At 42.0% G+C, this 17,313-nt stretch overlaps 1 protein-coding gene across 3 annotated transcripts; it reads left to right on the top strand.

Moving 5' to 3' along the window:
• The first annotated feature begins 10,591 nt into the window (after nt 1-10,591).
• Nucleotides 10,592-16,922, top strand: gfod2 (Gfo/Idh/MocA-like oxidoreductase domain containing 2). 3 transcript variants are annotated; one of them, XM_003225375.4, is made up of 4 exons: nt 10,592-10,744; nt 11,894-12,206; nt 13,490-13,833; nt 15,227-16,922. In XM_003225375.4, the coding sequence occupies exons 3-4, from the start codon at nt 13,575-13,577 to the stop codon at nt 16,123-16,125; spliced, it is 1,158 nt and encodes a 385-aa protein (XP_003225423.1). In that variant the 5' UTR covers nt 10,592-10,744; nt 11,894-12,206; nt 13,490-13,574; the 3' UTR covers nt 16,126-16,922. The 3 variants fall into 3 exon arrangements, with proteins under 3 accessions (XP_003225423.1, XP_008115881.1, XP_008115880.1); XM_008117674.3 differs by having other exon boundaries at nt 10,670-10,690; XM_008117673.3 differs by lacking the exon at nt 10,592-10,744 and adding an exon at nt 10,756-10,936.
• Nucleotides 16,923-17,313: the final 391 nt, after the last annotated feature.

The following is a 17,313-nucleotide window of genomic DNA, read 5'->3' as shown; positions in this document are numbered from 1 at the left end:
AAAGATTACAGTACAGAATCCAGAAAAAACTACTCAGCCTATTTCACTTGTGTAACAAAATCCTCCATTATGTTTTCGTATACTCTTCTTGGCAGCATCTCCCTTCCACATTTCATTTTATGAAATGTGGAATATATTTGGCCCTATTTTAATATATTACTTAAATATTATAATTGATCTTCAGAAAAATGACATTCAAGTGCAATTGGTAGTACAGTATTTCTGTCTTGATTGTAGAATTGCTTTTTTCTCCTTGACATTAGGATTGCTCAGCTCCTGAACCCAACAGTGTCTCTCTGTTGATTGCTCTATAATTTAGGAGGGAAATTATCTGTATAATAGAACAGCTTTAAATTGCTGTATTTTGAAAACACGAGAAATGCTCTCAAATAAAAAGATAAAAGTACATCTCCCATCCCTCTCTCTGGCCTTAACCCATAGGAAGAGGGCATGCACAAACAAAGGCAGGTATAGGAACACGAATTGTGACAAAAGTGGGGAAGGTCAAACCCTTTTAAAGCTTGGGTGAAAAATATTCTTGCTGAGGTTTGCTAAATCCTCCCTATTTTGATATTGGGTGGTTTGGACTATTTTCTCTGCCTTAAACCTTTTTTTTTTTTGTAGTGCTCAGCTTTCAAATGAGCATTTCATTTTCAGCCAATCCACACATCTTGCAAGATGATATTTAACTAGATCAATAATAATTATTTGGATCATACTAACCACTGAATCAGAAGATGGGAAGTATCCGTATTGCTTACATTTGTCTTCCTTACACATATTTCAGCAGACTTCAATAGAATTTTAGTTTAAATTAAGACTATGTCCCAGATCAATTAGTGATGAGTGGGTCCAAACTGGGTGTTTGGGATGCCACTTTCCAAGTATGGCATGGGATTGTTATGATGCCACTGCCCAAGTACATAGGAGGTTCAGTCTGTCAGACTTTTCTGTCCATACTCAGCAAAACTAGTTACTGACCAGGGACTCTGATGCATCCAACTTGCATTTGTTGGTATATTAAGTGCTGTGAACTAAATCGGAAAGATATTAGGAATCATTGAGGTTCAAATCTGGGTTGAGTTATTTCATTTGTGTGGGATGTATTTGCTCATCTTGAATACGTTGACAGCAACACATTGGAAACCACCTAATGAAGTACAAACTACCATTTAATGCTCCTCTGCTCCCTTTTTTTCTGTTGTATAAAACTCAGGTACCAGCTCTAGCATGGAATGTCAGGACGTTTGTCCCCGCCTCATTTTTTTTTCTTTTTTTTAATGGATAGTGTCATATCAATTGTACGAAAATAAAATCCAACAAACCCCAGACATGTTGAGGAGAACCTCAGATCCACAAGGCTTCTGTCATCACTTGGAGTTTTCTCTTCGCTGAGGATGATGAATTGATGGACATCCTGCCAAGCTGTGCACATATTGGTTCAGTCTCTGCTTAGTACTTGTGAGTTCAGTTATCCAACGCTAGCATGAAGCCTTCCAAGGGGAAGAAAATTTTAACTGAAGAAAAAAATATTGAAAAAAATGTACTGGGAATATGGTAAAGAAACCCACATTCTGTTGTATTTTGACAGAATTATTTTATTAAAATATACATCCATGTGCAACTGCTTGTGTATTCCATTTTGGTTTTCTGTTGTTGAGATTGGGGATAACATTCTTCTGTTTGCATTTTTATGCCGTACATGTTATTTGGAAGACTTTTGCTTTTCCAAAGCGTACACATCAAAAGCATACAAATATGGATGTGATGCAGAAATGTCTTTACACATATTTAAATGAATGCACGGTTAACAGTGAACGTTATTGCTTCAAAAGGGACAAACCATTAAGGTACATGGGGAGATTCTAACATGGGCATTGGCAAACTTCAGCCCTCCAGGAGTATTGAACTTCAACACCCACAATTCCTTTAAAAAATATTTTTATTAAGTGTTTTTGAACATAATAAGAGTGAGAACAATAATGAGTATAGAAAAGAAAGTGAAAAGGGGGGGTGTGATAGGGAGGAGGAGAAATAATAAAAAAGAAATTAAAAATATAAATCATTAAACAGAAAAAAACCCGTCTTTTCTTCTAGGTGATAGAATATTTTGTACTTGTTATCATTATAAGTCCACTCCGACATTATGTTTTTGTAAAAAGTTCTTCTTGTTCTATATAAGTTGTCAGTAATGTCCAATCTGTTTCTTTTTTTGGTTTACCATGATGGGTCTTCAAGTAATATGTCAGTGTATCCATGTTCTTTATATACATAATTTTTAATATCCATTCGGCTGAGGGGGGAAAGGAAGAGGCCTGAGGCTGTTAGGAATTGTGGGAGTTGGAGTCCAAAACACCTGGAGGGCCGAAGTTTGCCCATACCTGTTCTAACACCTGACAGAAGGTAAGCATTTAAGGAAAAATCTTCTAATTTTAAGGCACTATTTACAGTCTAAAGCAGGGGTCCCCAAACTAAGGCCCGGGGGCCAGATGCGACCCTCCGAGGTCATTTACCTGGCCCCCGCCCTCAGTTTTATAATATAATGTATTGTGTATACATATAATATTGATAATAATATTATAATGTAATACAATATAACACTAATAATAATACCATATAATAATATTAATTATATATTCTATATTACATATAATATTACTAATAATATTACAGTATAGTGGTATAGTTCAATATAGTAATAATAATGCTAATAATATAATATATTGTATGTACATATAACTTGTAAGCTACTCTGAGTCCCCTTTGGGGTGAGAAGGGTGTGATACAAATGTAGTAAATAATAAATAAATAAATAAATTTTAGACTTAGGCTCGCCCAAAGTCTGAAATGACTTGAAGGCACACAACAACAACAACAACAACCCTAATTAACTTGACTATCTCATTGGCCAGAAGCAGGACCACACTTCCCATTGAAATCCTGATAAATGTATGTTGGTTAAAATTGTTTTTATTTTTAAATGTTGTATTGTTCTTTCATTGTTGTTGTTGTTGTTGTTGTTGTTTTTGCACTACACATAAGACATATGCAGTGTGCATCAGAATTTGTTTGTATTTTTTTTCAAATGATAATCCGGCCCCTCAACAGTCTGAAGGATTGTGGGCCAGCCCTCGGCTTAAAAAGTTTGAGGACCCCTGGTCTAAAGCCAGTACAGAACTGATAAAATCATCAGTACTGACCATGGGCTCAACATTTATGCAGAAAATCAAAATGAAAACAGTTGGGAATATTTGGCAATGGAACCTTATTGGGCTAATGAACCTATTAGGGATTATGACCTATTAGGATCAAAACCTATTGCGTAGCAGACGTTCAGGAGTGTTCCTTTAGTTTATTGGGTAATGGATGAACACTGGGCTCATCAATATCTTGTTTCTATTTCATGCTCTCAGCAGACAAAGATTCAGGCAGACTTCTTTTAAAATACCATTTTTGTTTACTCAACTTCATGTATCTAAATATACAGGTACATTTCTTGTCAGGTTAAGCTTTAAAACATTTCAGTTTGTATCTTTAACTTAATCTTCTTCACTAAATTGCTCTGTACTGCTCGCTTTATAACAGTCTACTTCCAAGAAACCCAAGCCTCAACTGACTTCTAACTTCCTACACTGGCTTCTGCAGCCTAACGGACTCAAGCCTCAACCTGACTTCTGTCATCCTTTTAAAACTGAAATTCTAAACAGCCGCTGAACCAGTCACATGATCTGCAGCCTCTCCCACTGTTTTAAGTACATAGAGCTAAGAAAACTGCAAACCAAAGAAGACATACACTTCAGGAAATAAACCAATACATAATTAAGCAGACAAACATCAAATAAAGGAGGCTTGAGAAAGTTGCTATCTACAACCAGCCTCTGGAAGAAAAGTCTCTAGAAGTGGTTTGCCCTGGAAGTAATGGGAATGATTTATAAAATAATATACAGTGTTCCCTCACTTATTGCGGGGGTTACGTTCCAGGACTACCCACAATAAGTGGAAATCCGCGAAGTAGGGACACTATTTATTTTAATATTTATGCATTATTTTAGTAGTTATACACTATTTTAAGTCTTTATCAACCAGTCATGTGTTGATAAATCGCCTCCTTCTTCTCCCGTTGCCACTTGGGCTCCTTTTCTCTCCCTTTGGCTTCTCTTTCCTCCCTTCCTTAGGCTGTAAATTGTACATTTTTATGATTTATAATAGTCTTTTAGAGTTTATTGAAAAACCGCTAAACAGCGAATCTGCGAAAAGTGAACCGCGAAGTAGTGAGGGAACACTGTAGTGAAATACAGTGAAATCCCTCGATGGCTCTCCTTCCAGTTTAACATCGGAAGCATCCCTACCTGAAGCCCAAGGGAGACTATACTCCAGCCTTACTTCTTCTGAAAGTTGACTAGCCACAGATCCCAACCATGTAGGGGGGGAGGGGGGACCGGAGGAGGGGGGCGCCATTCAGGTCGTGTGGGGGAGGAGACTTGCGGGTCACCAACATCCTAGGGAGAAGCGCAACAGAGTGCTTGCGACCCTTGAAAAGGTAGGAAGTGGTAGGCCCCATTGCAGTCCCCTTAGCCTTAAGGTCTTGCTGATCAACGCCAGATCCGTCAATGGTAAGACCGCTGCCATTCAGGACTTGATCCTGGATGGGGGGGCGGATCTGGCTTGCATTACCGAGACCTGGCTGGACGAGCTGGGGGGAGTAAATCTCACTCAGCTGTGCCCACCAGGCTTCGGAGTGCATCAGCAGGCCAGGCTGGGGGGGCGCGGAGGAGGGGTCGCAGTTGTCTATCGGCAATCCATCGCCGTGGCCAGATGCCCTGTTCCGCAAGCATCTGGGTTTGAGTGTGTCCACCTGAGGGTGGGGAACCGTGATAGCGTGGGGTTTCTGCTGGTGTACCGCCCACCCCGTGACCCAGTAGTTTCCCTGACTCAGCTAGCAGAGGTGGTCTCCAATTCGGCCTTGATCTCCCAGCGCCTGGTGGTGCTGGGAGACTTTAACATTCATGCTGAGACCCCTTTGACTGGTGCAGCTCAGGATTTCATGGTCGCCATGACGACCATGGGGCTATCACAAATTATAACTGGTCCTACCCATCAGGCTGGACACACACTCGACCTAGTTTTTGTGGCGGACGGTGGAATGATCAGAGTGGAAGAACAAAACACCCTTCCTGTGTCATGGTCTGATCATTATCTGGTCAGTTTTAGACTTTCGGCGACCCTAAACCTCCGCAGGGGTGGAGGACAAATTAAGATTGTCCGCCCCAGGAGACTGATGGATCTGGAGGGATTCCTGAAGAATCTTGGGGTTCTTCCTGCCATGGAGCCTGGCAATCCTGTTGACGTCTTGGTCGATCTCTATAACAGGGAAGTGACCAGGGCGATAGATACGATCGCTCCCGAACGCCCCATCACGTTGCGTCATGACAAGCCGTCTCCCTGGTTCACCGGGGAGCTGGCTGTGATGAAGCATACGAGGAGGGGGCTAGAGCGCACTTGGAGGAGTTCTCAGGACGTGTCCGACCGAGCACGGGCTACAGCCTCTCTTAGGGCGTATACCGTGGCTATACGGGCAGCCAAGGAGTCCTACATGACTACCCGTATAGCGTCTGCAGCAAATAGATCATCGGAGTTGTTTCGGGTCGTTGGGGAACTCCTTCAGCCACCTATGGAGGAGGAGACTTTTGACGACCCAGCAACTCGGTGTCGCGATTTCGCACACCATTTTGCGGACAAAGTCGCTCAGATACGCCTTGAGCTCAACTCCAATTTCACCACAGTGCCAGGGGAGGTGATTGAGGCGTCTGCTTGTCCAATTTTGTGGGATTCTTTTAGGCTTGTTCTTCCTGAGACCGTGGTGGAGGTCCTTGGGGCGGTGAGGGCAACCACGTCGGCTCTGGACCCTTGCCCGTCTTGGCTAATTAAATCGGCCAGGGAGGGGCTGGTTGATTGGTTTGTGTTGATCATTAATGCATCGTTGGAGCAGGGGGGTTTTCCATCTTACCTGAAACAAGCTGTGGTTCGTCCACTCCTTAAAAAGGTTTCCCTTGACTCCACGGTGCTGAACAATTTCAGACCAATCTCCAACCTCCCTTTCTTGGGTAAGGTGCTGGAGCGGGTGGTTGCCTCCCAGCTCCAGGGCTTTCTAGATGACATCAACTACCTAGATCAGTCACAGTCTGGTTTCAGGCCTGGTCACGGCACCGAGACAGCCTTGGTCGCCTTGGTGGATGACCTCCGTAGAGAGCTGGACAGGGGGAGTGTGACCCTGTTGGTTCTCTTGGACATCTCAGCGGCTTTCGATACCATCGATCATGGTATCCTTCTGGGACGACTCTCTGGGATGGGTCTCGGGGGCATGGTTTTGTCGTGGCTCCGATCCTTCCTGGAGGGTCGATCCCAGATGGTGAAGCTGGGAGACGCCTGCTCGGACCCCTGGCCTTTGAGCTGTGGGATCCCGCAAGGCTCTACTCTGTCTCCCATGCTTTTTAACATCTACATGAAACCGCTGGGAGAGGTCATCCAGAGTTTTGGAGTTGGGTGTCACCTCTATGCAGATGACGCACAACTCTATTACTCCTTTCCACCTAATTCCAAGGAGGCCTCTCGGGTGCTGGACGAGTGCCTGGCCGCTGTGTCTATCTGGATGAGGAGGAACAAGCTGAAGATCAATCCCGACAAGACAGAGGTCCTCCTGGTCGATCGTAAACCTGAACGGGGCATAGGGTGGCAACCTGTGCTGGACGGGGTTACACTCCCCCTGAAGCCACAGGTCCGCAGTCTGGGAGTCCTCTTGGATTCATCGCTTATGCTTGAGGCTCAGGCGTTGGCGGTGTCTGGGAGGGCCTTCGCACAATTGAGACTCGTGCGCCAACTGCGACCATACCTTGCGAAGGCTGATCTGGCGGGGGTGGTCCATGCCTTGGTCACCTCCAGACTGGACTACTGTAATGCGCTCTACGTGGGGCTGCCCTTGAAAACGGCTCGGAAGTTCCAACTAGTCCAACGAGCGGCAGCCAGGATGTTAACTGGGGCCCCTTACAAAGAGAGGTCAACCCTCCTGTTCAAGGAGCTCCACTGGCTGCCATTTATTTTCCGAGCCCAATTCAAGGTGCAGGTGCTTACCTACAAAGCCCTGAACAGTTTGGGACCATCCTACCTCTGTGACCGCATCTCCGTCTACGAACCCACGCATTCACTTCGGTCATCTGGAGAGGCCCTGCTCGTGATCCCGCCTGCGTCGCAAGCGAGGTTGGTGGAGACACGAGACAGGGCCTTCTCTGTGGTGGCCCCTCGACTCAAGGATCTCAGACAGGCCCCTACATTGGCAGTCTTCAGAAAGAACTTGAAGACCTGGCTGTTCCAATGTGCCTTCCCAGATTAATAGGAAATCTCCAATACCAAGTCCTATAAGCACTTTATTAGAACTTAGATTGCATATTGCACCCTGCACTTGCCCTATAAGCCTTATATTTCACCTGTCACATCAGCACTTTTAATCTTGTACCCATTACTCTGGCCCGGCCCAGTTGTGTTTTAGCGTATTGTTTACTGCTTGTTGTTTATACTGTTTTAATTGTTTTAATTTGCCTTTTGTTTTGTATTGTTATATTGTGTGTTGAGGCCTTGGCCTTTGTAAGCCGCATCGAGTCCTTCGGGAGATGCTGGCGGGATACAAATAAAGTTTAATAATAATAATAATAATAATAATAATAATAATAATAATAATATACTATTTAATTGACATATCTCCACAATAATTGTAATTGGTTTTAAATGTTTTTAATACTTAATATTTATTTAATATTTGTGTTTGTGTCTCTCATGTGATTGTAAAGGGATTGAATTATATGCCTACCGTGTTTCCCCGAAAATAAGACAGTGTTTTATATTAATTTTTGCTCCCAAAGATGCTCTAGGTCTTATTTTCAGGGGATGTCTTATTTTTCTATGAAGAATTTACATTTATTGTTGAACAAAAAAATGAACATTTATTACATATTGTACAGTAGTTGTCATCATAAACCAGCATAACCAGACAAACTGTGAATCCTATCAAGAATTTCTTGTTACTACCAATATTTCCATGTACAACACTTTATGGTACGTACATTTACCGATCCTGCATGCTCTGGTGTTCTGTTCAGCGGGCATGCTTCCAAACAAAAACTTTGCTAGGTCTTACTTTCAGGGGAGGCTTTATATTTAGCCATTCAGCAAAACCTCTACTAGGTCTTATTTTTTGGGGATGTCTTATTTTAGGGGAAACAGGGTATATATGCCTATATATGTAAATACTGTAATCCACTCTGAGTCCTCTAGGGGAGAAGGGCTGGTAAACAGCTGGTAAACTGGCTGGGATTTCTGGGAGTTGTAGGCCAAAACAGGTGGGAACCCACAGGTTGAGAACCACTATCCTACAAGAAGACACAAGCACTACTGTGTGTACTTTACTACTGTAGTGACTGTTCCAAGGAGATTCCGCCTGAACATTAGAAAAAACTTCCTGACCATAGGAAGAGCAGTTCAGCAGTGGAACTCTCTGCTGTTAGCATTTTTTTCGTGTCAGGAGCGACTTGAGAAACTGCAAGTCACTTCTGGTGTTGATATAGATGACATGAGAGATAACGCCAAGAGAGATCCTTTTGTTGAGGCTGGAAAGGATTTTATTTTATTCAGCTGAAGACTCTGGAAGTGGAATCTCTTCTGAAAGAAAAACCAGAGCCCCGATCAAGGCGTTGACTTGCCATTTATACACTTTCAGACCAAGAACATGCTTCTACATACATCTCGTCATTAGTACGTCACTTCACATGCTTACATACATGGGCATAAATATGCACGTATCAGCAATTTCCTATCTTAAGCACTCTAAAAGCCTGTAGCAAGTCACAGACACCAAAAGAGAGATCCATCAAGAGGCCACTCTTGACTTGTCAAAAGTCTGCTCTCCCTCTAATGAAATGTATAGATAACAGGCCCCCCTTCTCCCAGCTTGTACATTTACACAAACCCCTGCACTTCTTTGTGTTTGTGTATGAGTGCCTGCTACAGAGACAGCATGATTTTTCTACATTTCAGTGCTTCTAATGTGCATACAATATATGTCTAAAAATCCATATTTTTCAGTTCCTCATCAGTGTGAGAGAATTGGCTGTCTGCAAGGATGTTGCTCAGGGGACACCCAGATGTTTTATCATCCCGTGGGATGAGAAGCTGGAACTGACAGACGAGAGCTCACTCCACTCCCCGGATTCAAACTGCCAACCTTTTGGTCAGCAGTCCTGCCGGCACAAGGGTTTAACCCAGTGGTTTTCAACCTGTGGGTCCCCAGATGTTTTGGCCTTCGACTCACAAAAATCCTGGCTGGGAGTTGTAGGCCAAAACACCTGGGGACCCACAGGTTGTGAACCACTGGCTTAACCCATTGCACCCCCAGAGTTTAAATTATTTTAGTTCCTTGAATGATGTTGGCATATTTTCTTTAACCCTGAAAGGCCAACACAAACAGATCAGATAACATTGGCAAAAGATGATCTGGCTCAGACTTTGGAGAATTTAGGCAGGAGTGCTTGTCTTTCCTCGTGCCCTTGCTCAAAGGTAGGGATTGCGGGAGTTGAAGTCCAAAACACTTGGAGGGAGGGCCTAAGTTTTTATTACGATTTTACCATTTATGTGTTTTAAATGCAATTTTTTATCCTATATTTTTGTTTTAATTGATATATTGTATTACTGTTTTATCTTTTTATAGTGTGACTAGCTGTGCCCGGCCACGCATTGCTGTGGCAAAGTGGTGGTGGTATTGGTTAAAAGTTGTTGTGGAATTTTTATTTGACGTTATTTGTATTTTTTTAATTAATTTTATTGGAACTTATCTTTTTAATTTATTATATTTTATTATTTTGTTGCATTGTTTTTAGTTATTTTGTTATAGTATTTGATTGTATTAATTTTTTTAGTGTTTTTTATTATTTTTATTGTATTATTTGTATTTATTTTATTTTATATTCCTTTATTAACACTGGGCTGAGTGGGTTGCTAGGAGACCAAGTGAGCAGAGCTTAGCCTTCTAAGTGGCAGCAATTGGATAAAAACAATTATTTCTCTCCCTCTAATTAGGACTTTATTTTTCTTTGCTTTTTGTTGTATCAACCTAGAGGCGTGGATGATGGGTTGTGTTGTCAAATTTCGAGGTTGGGGGGCTTGTAGTTTCGTTGTTTTGTGGGTCGCCGTGATGCCATCACTCTTTTTATATATATATATATATAAACTCTTATATATATATATATATATATATAGAGAGAGAGAGAGAGAGAGAGAGAGAGAGAGAGAGAGAGAGAGAGAGAGAGAGAGAGAGAGAGAGAGAGAGAGAGAGAGAAGATTTGTATTATGTTGCCTATGTTTTGTTCTATGTTGTTTGGGCCTCTGCCCCATGTAAGCCGCCCCGAGTCCCCGCAGGGAGATGGTGGCGGGGTATAAATAAAGTTTTATTATTTTTATTATTAAGTTTGCCCATGCCTGATGTAAGGTCTTCCAGCATGAACTGCAGCAAGTGGAACCTAGAGGGCGCTCCTGAGACGGATGAAGGACAAATCGTTCCCTTAGGGGCGCATGCGCGAGCGACCGCTCTGTTCTGACAGACCGGGGCCAGAAACGGAGGGTTGGTGGCGTCGCCCGCGAGAGGGAGGTGTGTGCGCGCGCACCCCGGGGGCAGAGGGCGCAGGCGCGTTGCGGCCCTCAGGTGAGGCGGGGAGGCTGCCATCCTGCGCTCCGTCCCCACAGCCTTCCTTTTTGCTTCTGAGGGGAAAAGGGAGGCGAAGGAGAGTGGAAGGCGGAAGGGAGAGAGAGGGGGCAGAAGGGGAAAGGATGCTGAGGGAGGGAAGCCGTCGGTGGGGCTCTGGCAGCACACAGGCCCAAGGCGGCCCTTCCTACGGTAGGAGTTGGCAGCTCTGTTCCCTCCCAGAAGGAGAGCCTGTTGCTCCTCATCCAGCAAAGAGCCTGGGCTTTTGTGGAATGGGCAAGCTTGGGCCCTCCAGGTGTTTTGGACTGCAACTCCCACCATTCCTAACAGTCTCAGGCCCCTTCTTTCCTCCCCTCAGCCACTGAGTTGCAGTCCAAAACACCTGGAGGGCCAACGTTTGCCTATGTCTGCTTTAAACACACAGCCCGTGGGCCGAATCCGGTCTGCCACATCATTTTATATGGCCAACAAGGCCCCAGGTGCATTTCAGGGCTTGTATTTATTTATTTATTTATTTGATACATTTATATCCCGCCCTTCTCACTCCGAAGGGGACTCAAGAGCAGCTTACAAATTAAATTTACATACAATATTATATCATTAGCATAGCACAATACTGGCAATAAATTACCATATTGCACTATATCTATATAATGTAATACAGTAGAGTCTCACTTATCCAACATAAACGGGCCGGCAGAACGTTGGATAAGCGAATATGTTGGATAATAAGGAGGGATTAAGGAAAAACATCAAATTAGGTTATGATTTTACAAATTAAGCACCAAAACATCATGTTATACAACAAATTTGACAGAAAAAGTAGTTCAATATGCAGTAATGCTGTGTAGTAATTACTGTATTTACGAATTTAGCACCAAAATATCATGATATATTGAAAACATTGACTACAAAAATGGCTTGGATAATCCAGAAGCTTGGATAAGCGAGGCTTGGATAAGTGAGACTCTACTGTATTATGAATAATATTACATGTAATATATAATATATAATTAATATTATTATATTGTATTATTAGTGTTATATTGTATTACAAAATAATAATATTGTAGCCACACAGTCATCCCCTCTGCCAAGTACTGACTGTCCTCTGCTTAGCTAATGTTTTTTTTCTCTCTTTCTCTCCAGCTCATGATGACGAGTACCTGACCCTTCCAGAGCTTAGTAGTGCTTGGCTGTCCCGTTCGCTTCCAGAAGGAGCCAGAGTCTTGGTGGGGACAATGCAGCCTGTCTGCCTCTGCTAAGCAATTGCTGGCAAGAGGAGGAGGAGGAGGAAGAGAGCAGCAGCTGGAGGACCAAAAAGCCCCAGGATTATGTTGGCCAGCAGACCATGCTGCTGAAACTCCAGCACAGACAGACCCATGCCTGCCTTTTGCACCAGTATGGGCTCTGCCTCGGGGGTGTCATGCTCGTGGACATCTCCGCCCTGCCGTTTGGAGAGGTGAGCTCAGTTTTGCAAAATCTTTTTATGAGAATCCAGTCTAGTCCTCTTTTTCTTGTCTTCTGTCAAGTTGGGTTTTTGCACCTTTAGCATTGGTAGAATGGTAAAGGGCGGCTGAAAAAAGACAGGCTTCCTGTGTTTACTGTCAACAGGGTGGCAGATAATACAATAAAGTCTGACTTGGGAAAGAATGAGATTTTCCTTTAGGTGATCCCACTGTAGCTGTGTGTGCTTATGTTGGGTAGTTGAGGTAAACGGCAACATTTAGAATCACTTACTGAACATCTTAGAAGAGCAAATCAAAAATAAAGAAAGGGCGAAAGCAGATAAGCTTGTCTCACCAGCTCCTCTGGCATGTTGGAAAAGTATAGATCTGTAAGTTTTGTTACCAACATCTTAAGAAACTAGCACTTTGGCCCAGGTTTCTCCTGATTTTATCTACAGTAAAATTTTATCTTTTGTTCTGATATGTGATTTTTATGACTTGTTTTTTATTGTTTTTAATCTGTTTTATGGTGTTATTTCATTGTTGTTGACTGGGCTTGGCCCCATGTAAGCTGCCCAGAGTTCCTTCGGGGAGATGGGGCGGGGTACAAAAATAAAATTATTATTATTATTATTATTATTATTATTATTATTATTATTATTATTATTAAGAAAGGTGGAGGCCATTGAAAGGGGAAAAATAATCCTGGTATGCATTTTAGTGTTAGTTTTCAATTAAAGGTTTGCTGAAATATATTGAATTACTTATCTTTTTTGTAGTGTTGGAACTATTTTTCCCATTTTATTACTTCCTCTGGTATCAAAGTTTCAGTTAAAGAAATAAAGCCCAGGAACATATCTACTTTGTTAACTGAAGTATAACTGTATTTATTCATATGTTCAACTTCAAAAAATTAAATCCATTGCTACTGAACCCATCAGGAGGTTATACTGTTTGTGCAGCCTAGAAATGATGAATGGGACAACTTGGATATTTAAATGTTTGAAAGGAGGGGTTTTCTTGCAGAGGCGACTAGAGTTATATTTCAAACTACAAAGTCGTATTTTATTTTCAAGTTAAAGCAGTACTAGATGTTTGTAGTAAATCAAGTTATTCTATTAAATATGTGCAAGATTAATATTAAGAAGCAGCATTATAGAGATACATTCTGAACATGAGATTTTATTTATATTTGACATTTAATAATCTGCTTTTGACTGCTTTTGTGTTAGACATGAATTATGCAAGACATGTAAAAGTGCCTTATAATAGTGTTTTCTTCTTTTTCCCATTTTAGGAACTGGATGAAGCAGGATGCTGAATGGCATGGCTTTTATGCTTGAGCTTTGGCTACAGGAAGTGAATTGTGGGGAAAAGCCAAAATGAAAATGCTTCCTGGTGTCGGGGTATTTGGAACTGGGAGCACCGCTCGGGTGTTGGTGCCTCTGCTGAGAGCAGAAGGCTTCTCAATTGAGGCTCTGTGGGGGAAAACTGAAGAGGAAGCAAAGCAGCTAGCTAAGGAAATGGACATTTCCTTCTACACAAGTCAAACAGATGATGTTTTGCTGCACCAGGACGTAGATCTGGTTTGCATCAACATCCCGCCACCTCTGACCCGACAAATCGCAGTGAAAGCTCTAGGTACTGTGTTATTATTGCAAATTGTTCTGGTTGTTGTTTATCATGCACATCCTCTCTACTAGATTCCAGCTGAGAGATTATGGCTGCTGCCGAAGAATTGATACTATGAAATTGAATGCCTTGTTTTGGAGCATATTTCTTGCATAAAGCTATGGAATTTTAAAATATTAAGTCATATGACCTGTATATATAACTGAACAATATTATTTCTTCTCTTTTGTAGATTGCTGGATGTACCCATAGATTATAATTTTTAAAAACGTCAGTACCAAAAAAACGAATAAGTCTTTGGTCAACTTTAGATTTGGGTTGGTTATTTGGAATGCTGATTCAGAAAACTGCAATAAATAGACCACATCAGTTCTAGTTTCTGATACAGAACATATGCCATCCAGTAGTTGCTACTTGCCCACAGAAAACCATATTTAATGATCTAGAGCTGATGGCTCTGACTCGGCTTACTTTTCCAAACGTATCTCCCTCTATGATCCACCTCGGAGATTAAGATCATCAGGGGTGGGGGGTGGCCTGCTCTCAATCCCACCATCCTCGCAAGCGTGATTGGTGAGGACAAGACACAGGGCCTTCTCAGTGGCGGCCCCTTGTCTGTGGAATTCCCTCCCTAATGAAATCAGGTCGACCCCCTCCCTTTTATCCTTTCGGGAAAAACTCAAAACATGGCTATGGGACCAGGCATTCGAGCAGCAAACGCAGCAGTAATAATAAGGATATATGTGACTGATAATGAACGGACCCTGGACTATAATTTAGACTTGTATAATTTTTAAATGATGTTTTTCTAATTGATATTTTAATTATCTATTTTAATTGTATTGTTTTTATAACTGTCTGTTTTTGGCATCTAATGACTGCTGGTTGTGAAGCCACCCTGAGTCCCCCCACCCCAGCGTGTGAGAAGGATGGGATACAAATATATGAAATAAATAAATAAATTGTGTGGTCTATCCAATGCAGTTTTCTGAATCAGCGCCCTAAAAAACCCCAGGAACAGGCCTAAAAATGAAGACACCAAGAATTTTCTTTTGGTTGGGCTGTGTTATTATCTGTAGTAGTAACAGTGAGGCTGTGGACCATATTTTAGTTTTAGCGGACCACTGGTGGTCTATGGACCATAGATTGGGAACCACTGATTTGAACCAAATGTGTTCTGGAAGCTTTCCAGAATTTCTGTCCTTTGTCGTGATATGAGTGAGATAACAACACATCTACTTGATTAATAGGATAAAAATGATGGTCCTTGTTTCCTTCTGAAAGCTTCATGCACAGTACTGCTTCTGTTGCTTCATAACTGGTCATGATCATCACCTTTATGATTGCTAGAGCTCCCTGGACCTCCTCATGGAATCTGAATTAAAGTATCTTCCTTTTGCAGGGATTGGGAAGAATGTCATTTGTGAAAAAGCTGCTACTTCTGTGGATGCTTTCAGGATGGTCACAGCTGCCAGATATTATCCCAGACTCATGAGCCTTGTGGGCAATGTCCTGAGATTTCTACCAGCTTTTGTTAAAATGAAGGAACTAATTGAAGAACACTATGTGGGCAACATTCTGGTCTGTGATGTCCGAGTGTACTGGGGAAGCCTCCTCAGCCACAAATATAACTGGATCTGCGATGAGCTGATGGGCGGAGGTGGCCTGCACACCATGGGGACATACATCATCGACCTTCTCACTCACCTGACAAACCGCAAGGCGGAGAAGGTCCATGGTTTGCTGAAAACCTTTGTGAAACAGAACTCAGCCATCAGTGGCATCCGTCACGTCACAAGCGATGACTTTTGTTTTTTCCAGATGCTGATGACAGGAGGCGTTTGTAGCACAGTGACTCTCAACTTCAACATGCCTGGATCATTTGTCCACGAAGTTATGATTGTTGGGTCGGCAGGACGTCTTATCGCACGCGGAACAGATCTCTATGGCCAGAAGAACACTGCTCCCCACGAAGAGCTTCTGCTCGCAGATTCCATGAATGTCCATGCAGAACTTTTAGATAAAGGGTTCAAGGATATCCCTCTGTTATATCTCAAAGGGATGGTATACCTAGTGCAAGCACTTCGTCACTCCTTCCAGGAACAGGAAGACCAGCGCACCTGGGATCCTAAGCCAGTTGCAATGGCGGCTTCCTTTGAAGATGGCCTCTATATGCAAAGTGTAGTAGATGCTATTAAAAAATCCAGCCGGTCTGGAGATTGGGAAATAGTAGAGGTCATCACTGAGGAGTCAGATACCAATCAAAACCTCTGTGAGGCACTACAGCGAAATAACTTATAAGAGAAATTTCCCTCAAGAGCAGAACCAGTTGGGATTGTGGAGAAATCAAGGTGGATTTGGGGGAGGAGAAAGAATGGCCAGTTGTACTTATGGGTAAAAACCGCTAACAATATGTTTTGGTTTTTAAACTAAAGTAGACAGTTTTAAGTGTTGCAAATTTCTTTGTCATTGGTTATTTTAAAGTTAACTCTCAATTTTATACCAGTATGGAAACTTGAATTGCACTCAACAGAGCAGGCTCTCTGCCATTATAGACAAGTCAGTCTCCCTTCTTAGTATGCAGCTAATGCAACCTTGCAGGTTGTGTATGGTGGCACTAGAAATCCATCTGTTTTTAGAAGAAACACAAGGTTTATCTTCCAACATTTCTTGATAGACACTAATTAAGTTAATATTAAAATTTTGTCTTTGAAAGCATTAGAAAGGACAGAACAAAGGTTCTATAGTTTTGCCATGTTAATTTGCACAGATTTTTAGTGAGGTAAGCAGGTTTTGTCAAGCCAGAATTTAGATAAGTTACTTTAGGGACAAAATCTCCCAGAAACATCCATGTAATACTCTGACTCAAGTATTGGATAGTGTTCCCTGCCCCTTTCGACCTGTATCCTGTGCGAAACTGGTGCTGTTTGCAGAGCAAATTTTAGTGTGCAGCGTTCAGATCCTAGACATGTTCTTTGTTTAGGCTGAAACTGAGAAGGTGGCTAACATTTATATGAACTACATTGTTTACTTGATTTTGTTTATGTTTTCCTACTAAGTTTTAATCCTGCTCATTAATATAAAGAATTAATAAGCAACCGTCTGTCTCTTCTTGTAAACAGTGAATTACTATGGAGGGGAAATGAAGCACAGATAAGAATCAAAACACCAATCAACTGATTTCTTCTCCCATTTTTATCATTTGTGAGCTTTAACAGTTATTTTTAATTAGAACAGCTGTATCCTTAATTCCAGTTGCAGATGCTGGTCTTGTAGCACTAGACAAAAAAAAGTATAGGGCAGATCCTGCCTGCATGGACTAGAAATAAGTCTAAGGAAATCTTCAGCTTTTTCTTCACAGTATGTTGAATTTAAGAATGCAAAATACTTTCACAAGAACTGTAAAGATTAGGAGAGCTATATCATATGAAACAATAGAAATTTAAGACTGAAAGGAAGATTCTCAGTGGTCTCTCTTTTCCTCTCTCT

This window comes from Anolis carolinensis, unplaced genomic scaffold (assembly GCF_035594765.1).
Source record: "Anolis carolinensis isolate JA03-04 unplaced genomic scaffold, rAnoCar3.1.pri scaffold_9, whole genome shotgun sequence".
NCBI lineage: Eukaryota > Metazoa > Chordata > Lepidosauria > Squamata > Dactyloidae > Anolis > Anolis carolinensis.
This window is presented reverse-complemented; position numbering and strand designations above follow the sequence as displayed.

Bases quoted from the DNA above. Each gene is read 5' to 3' on its own strand.
- gfod2 (XM_003225375.4), top strand. From the start codon at position 13,575: ATGAAAATGCTTCCTGGTGTCGGGGTATTTGGAACTGGGAGCACCGCT. The intron at 13,834-15,226 runs GTACTGTGTTAT...TTCCTTTTGCAG, and splicing joins AATCGCAGTGAAAGCTCTAG to GGATTGGGAAGAATGTCATT.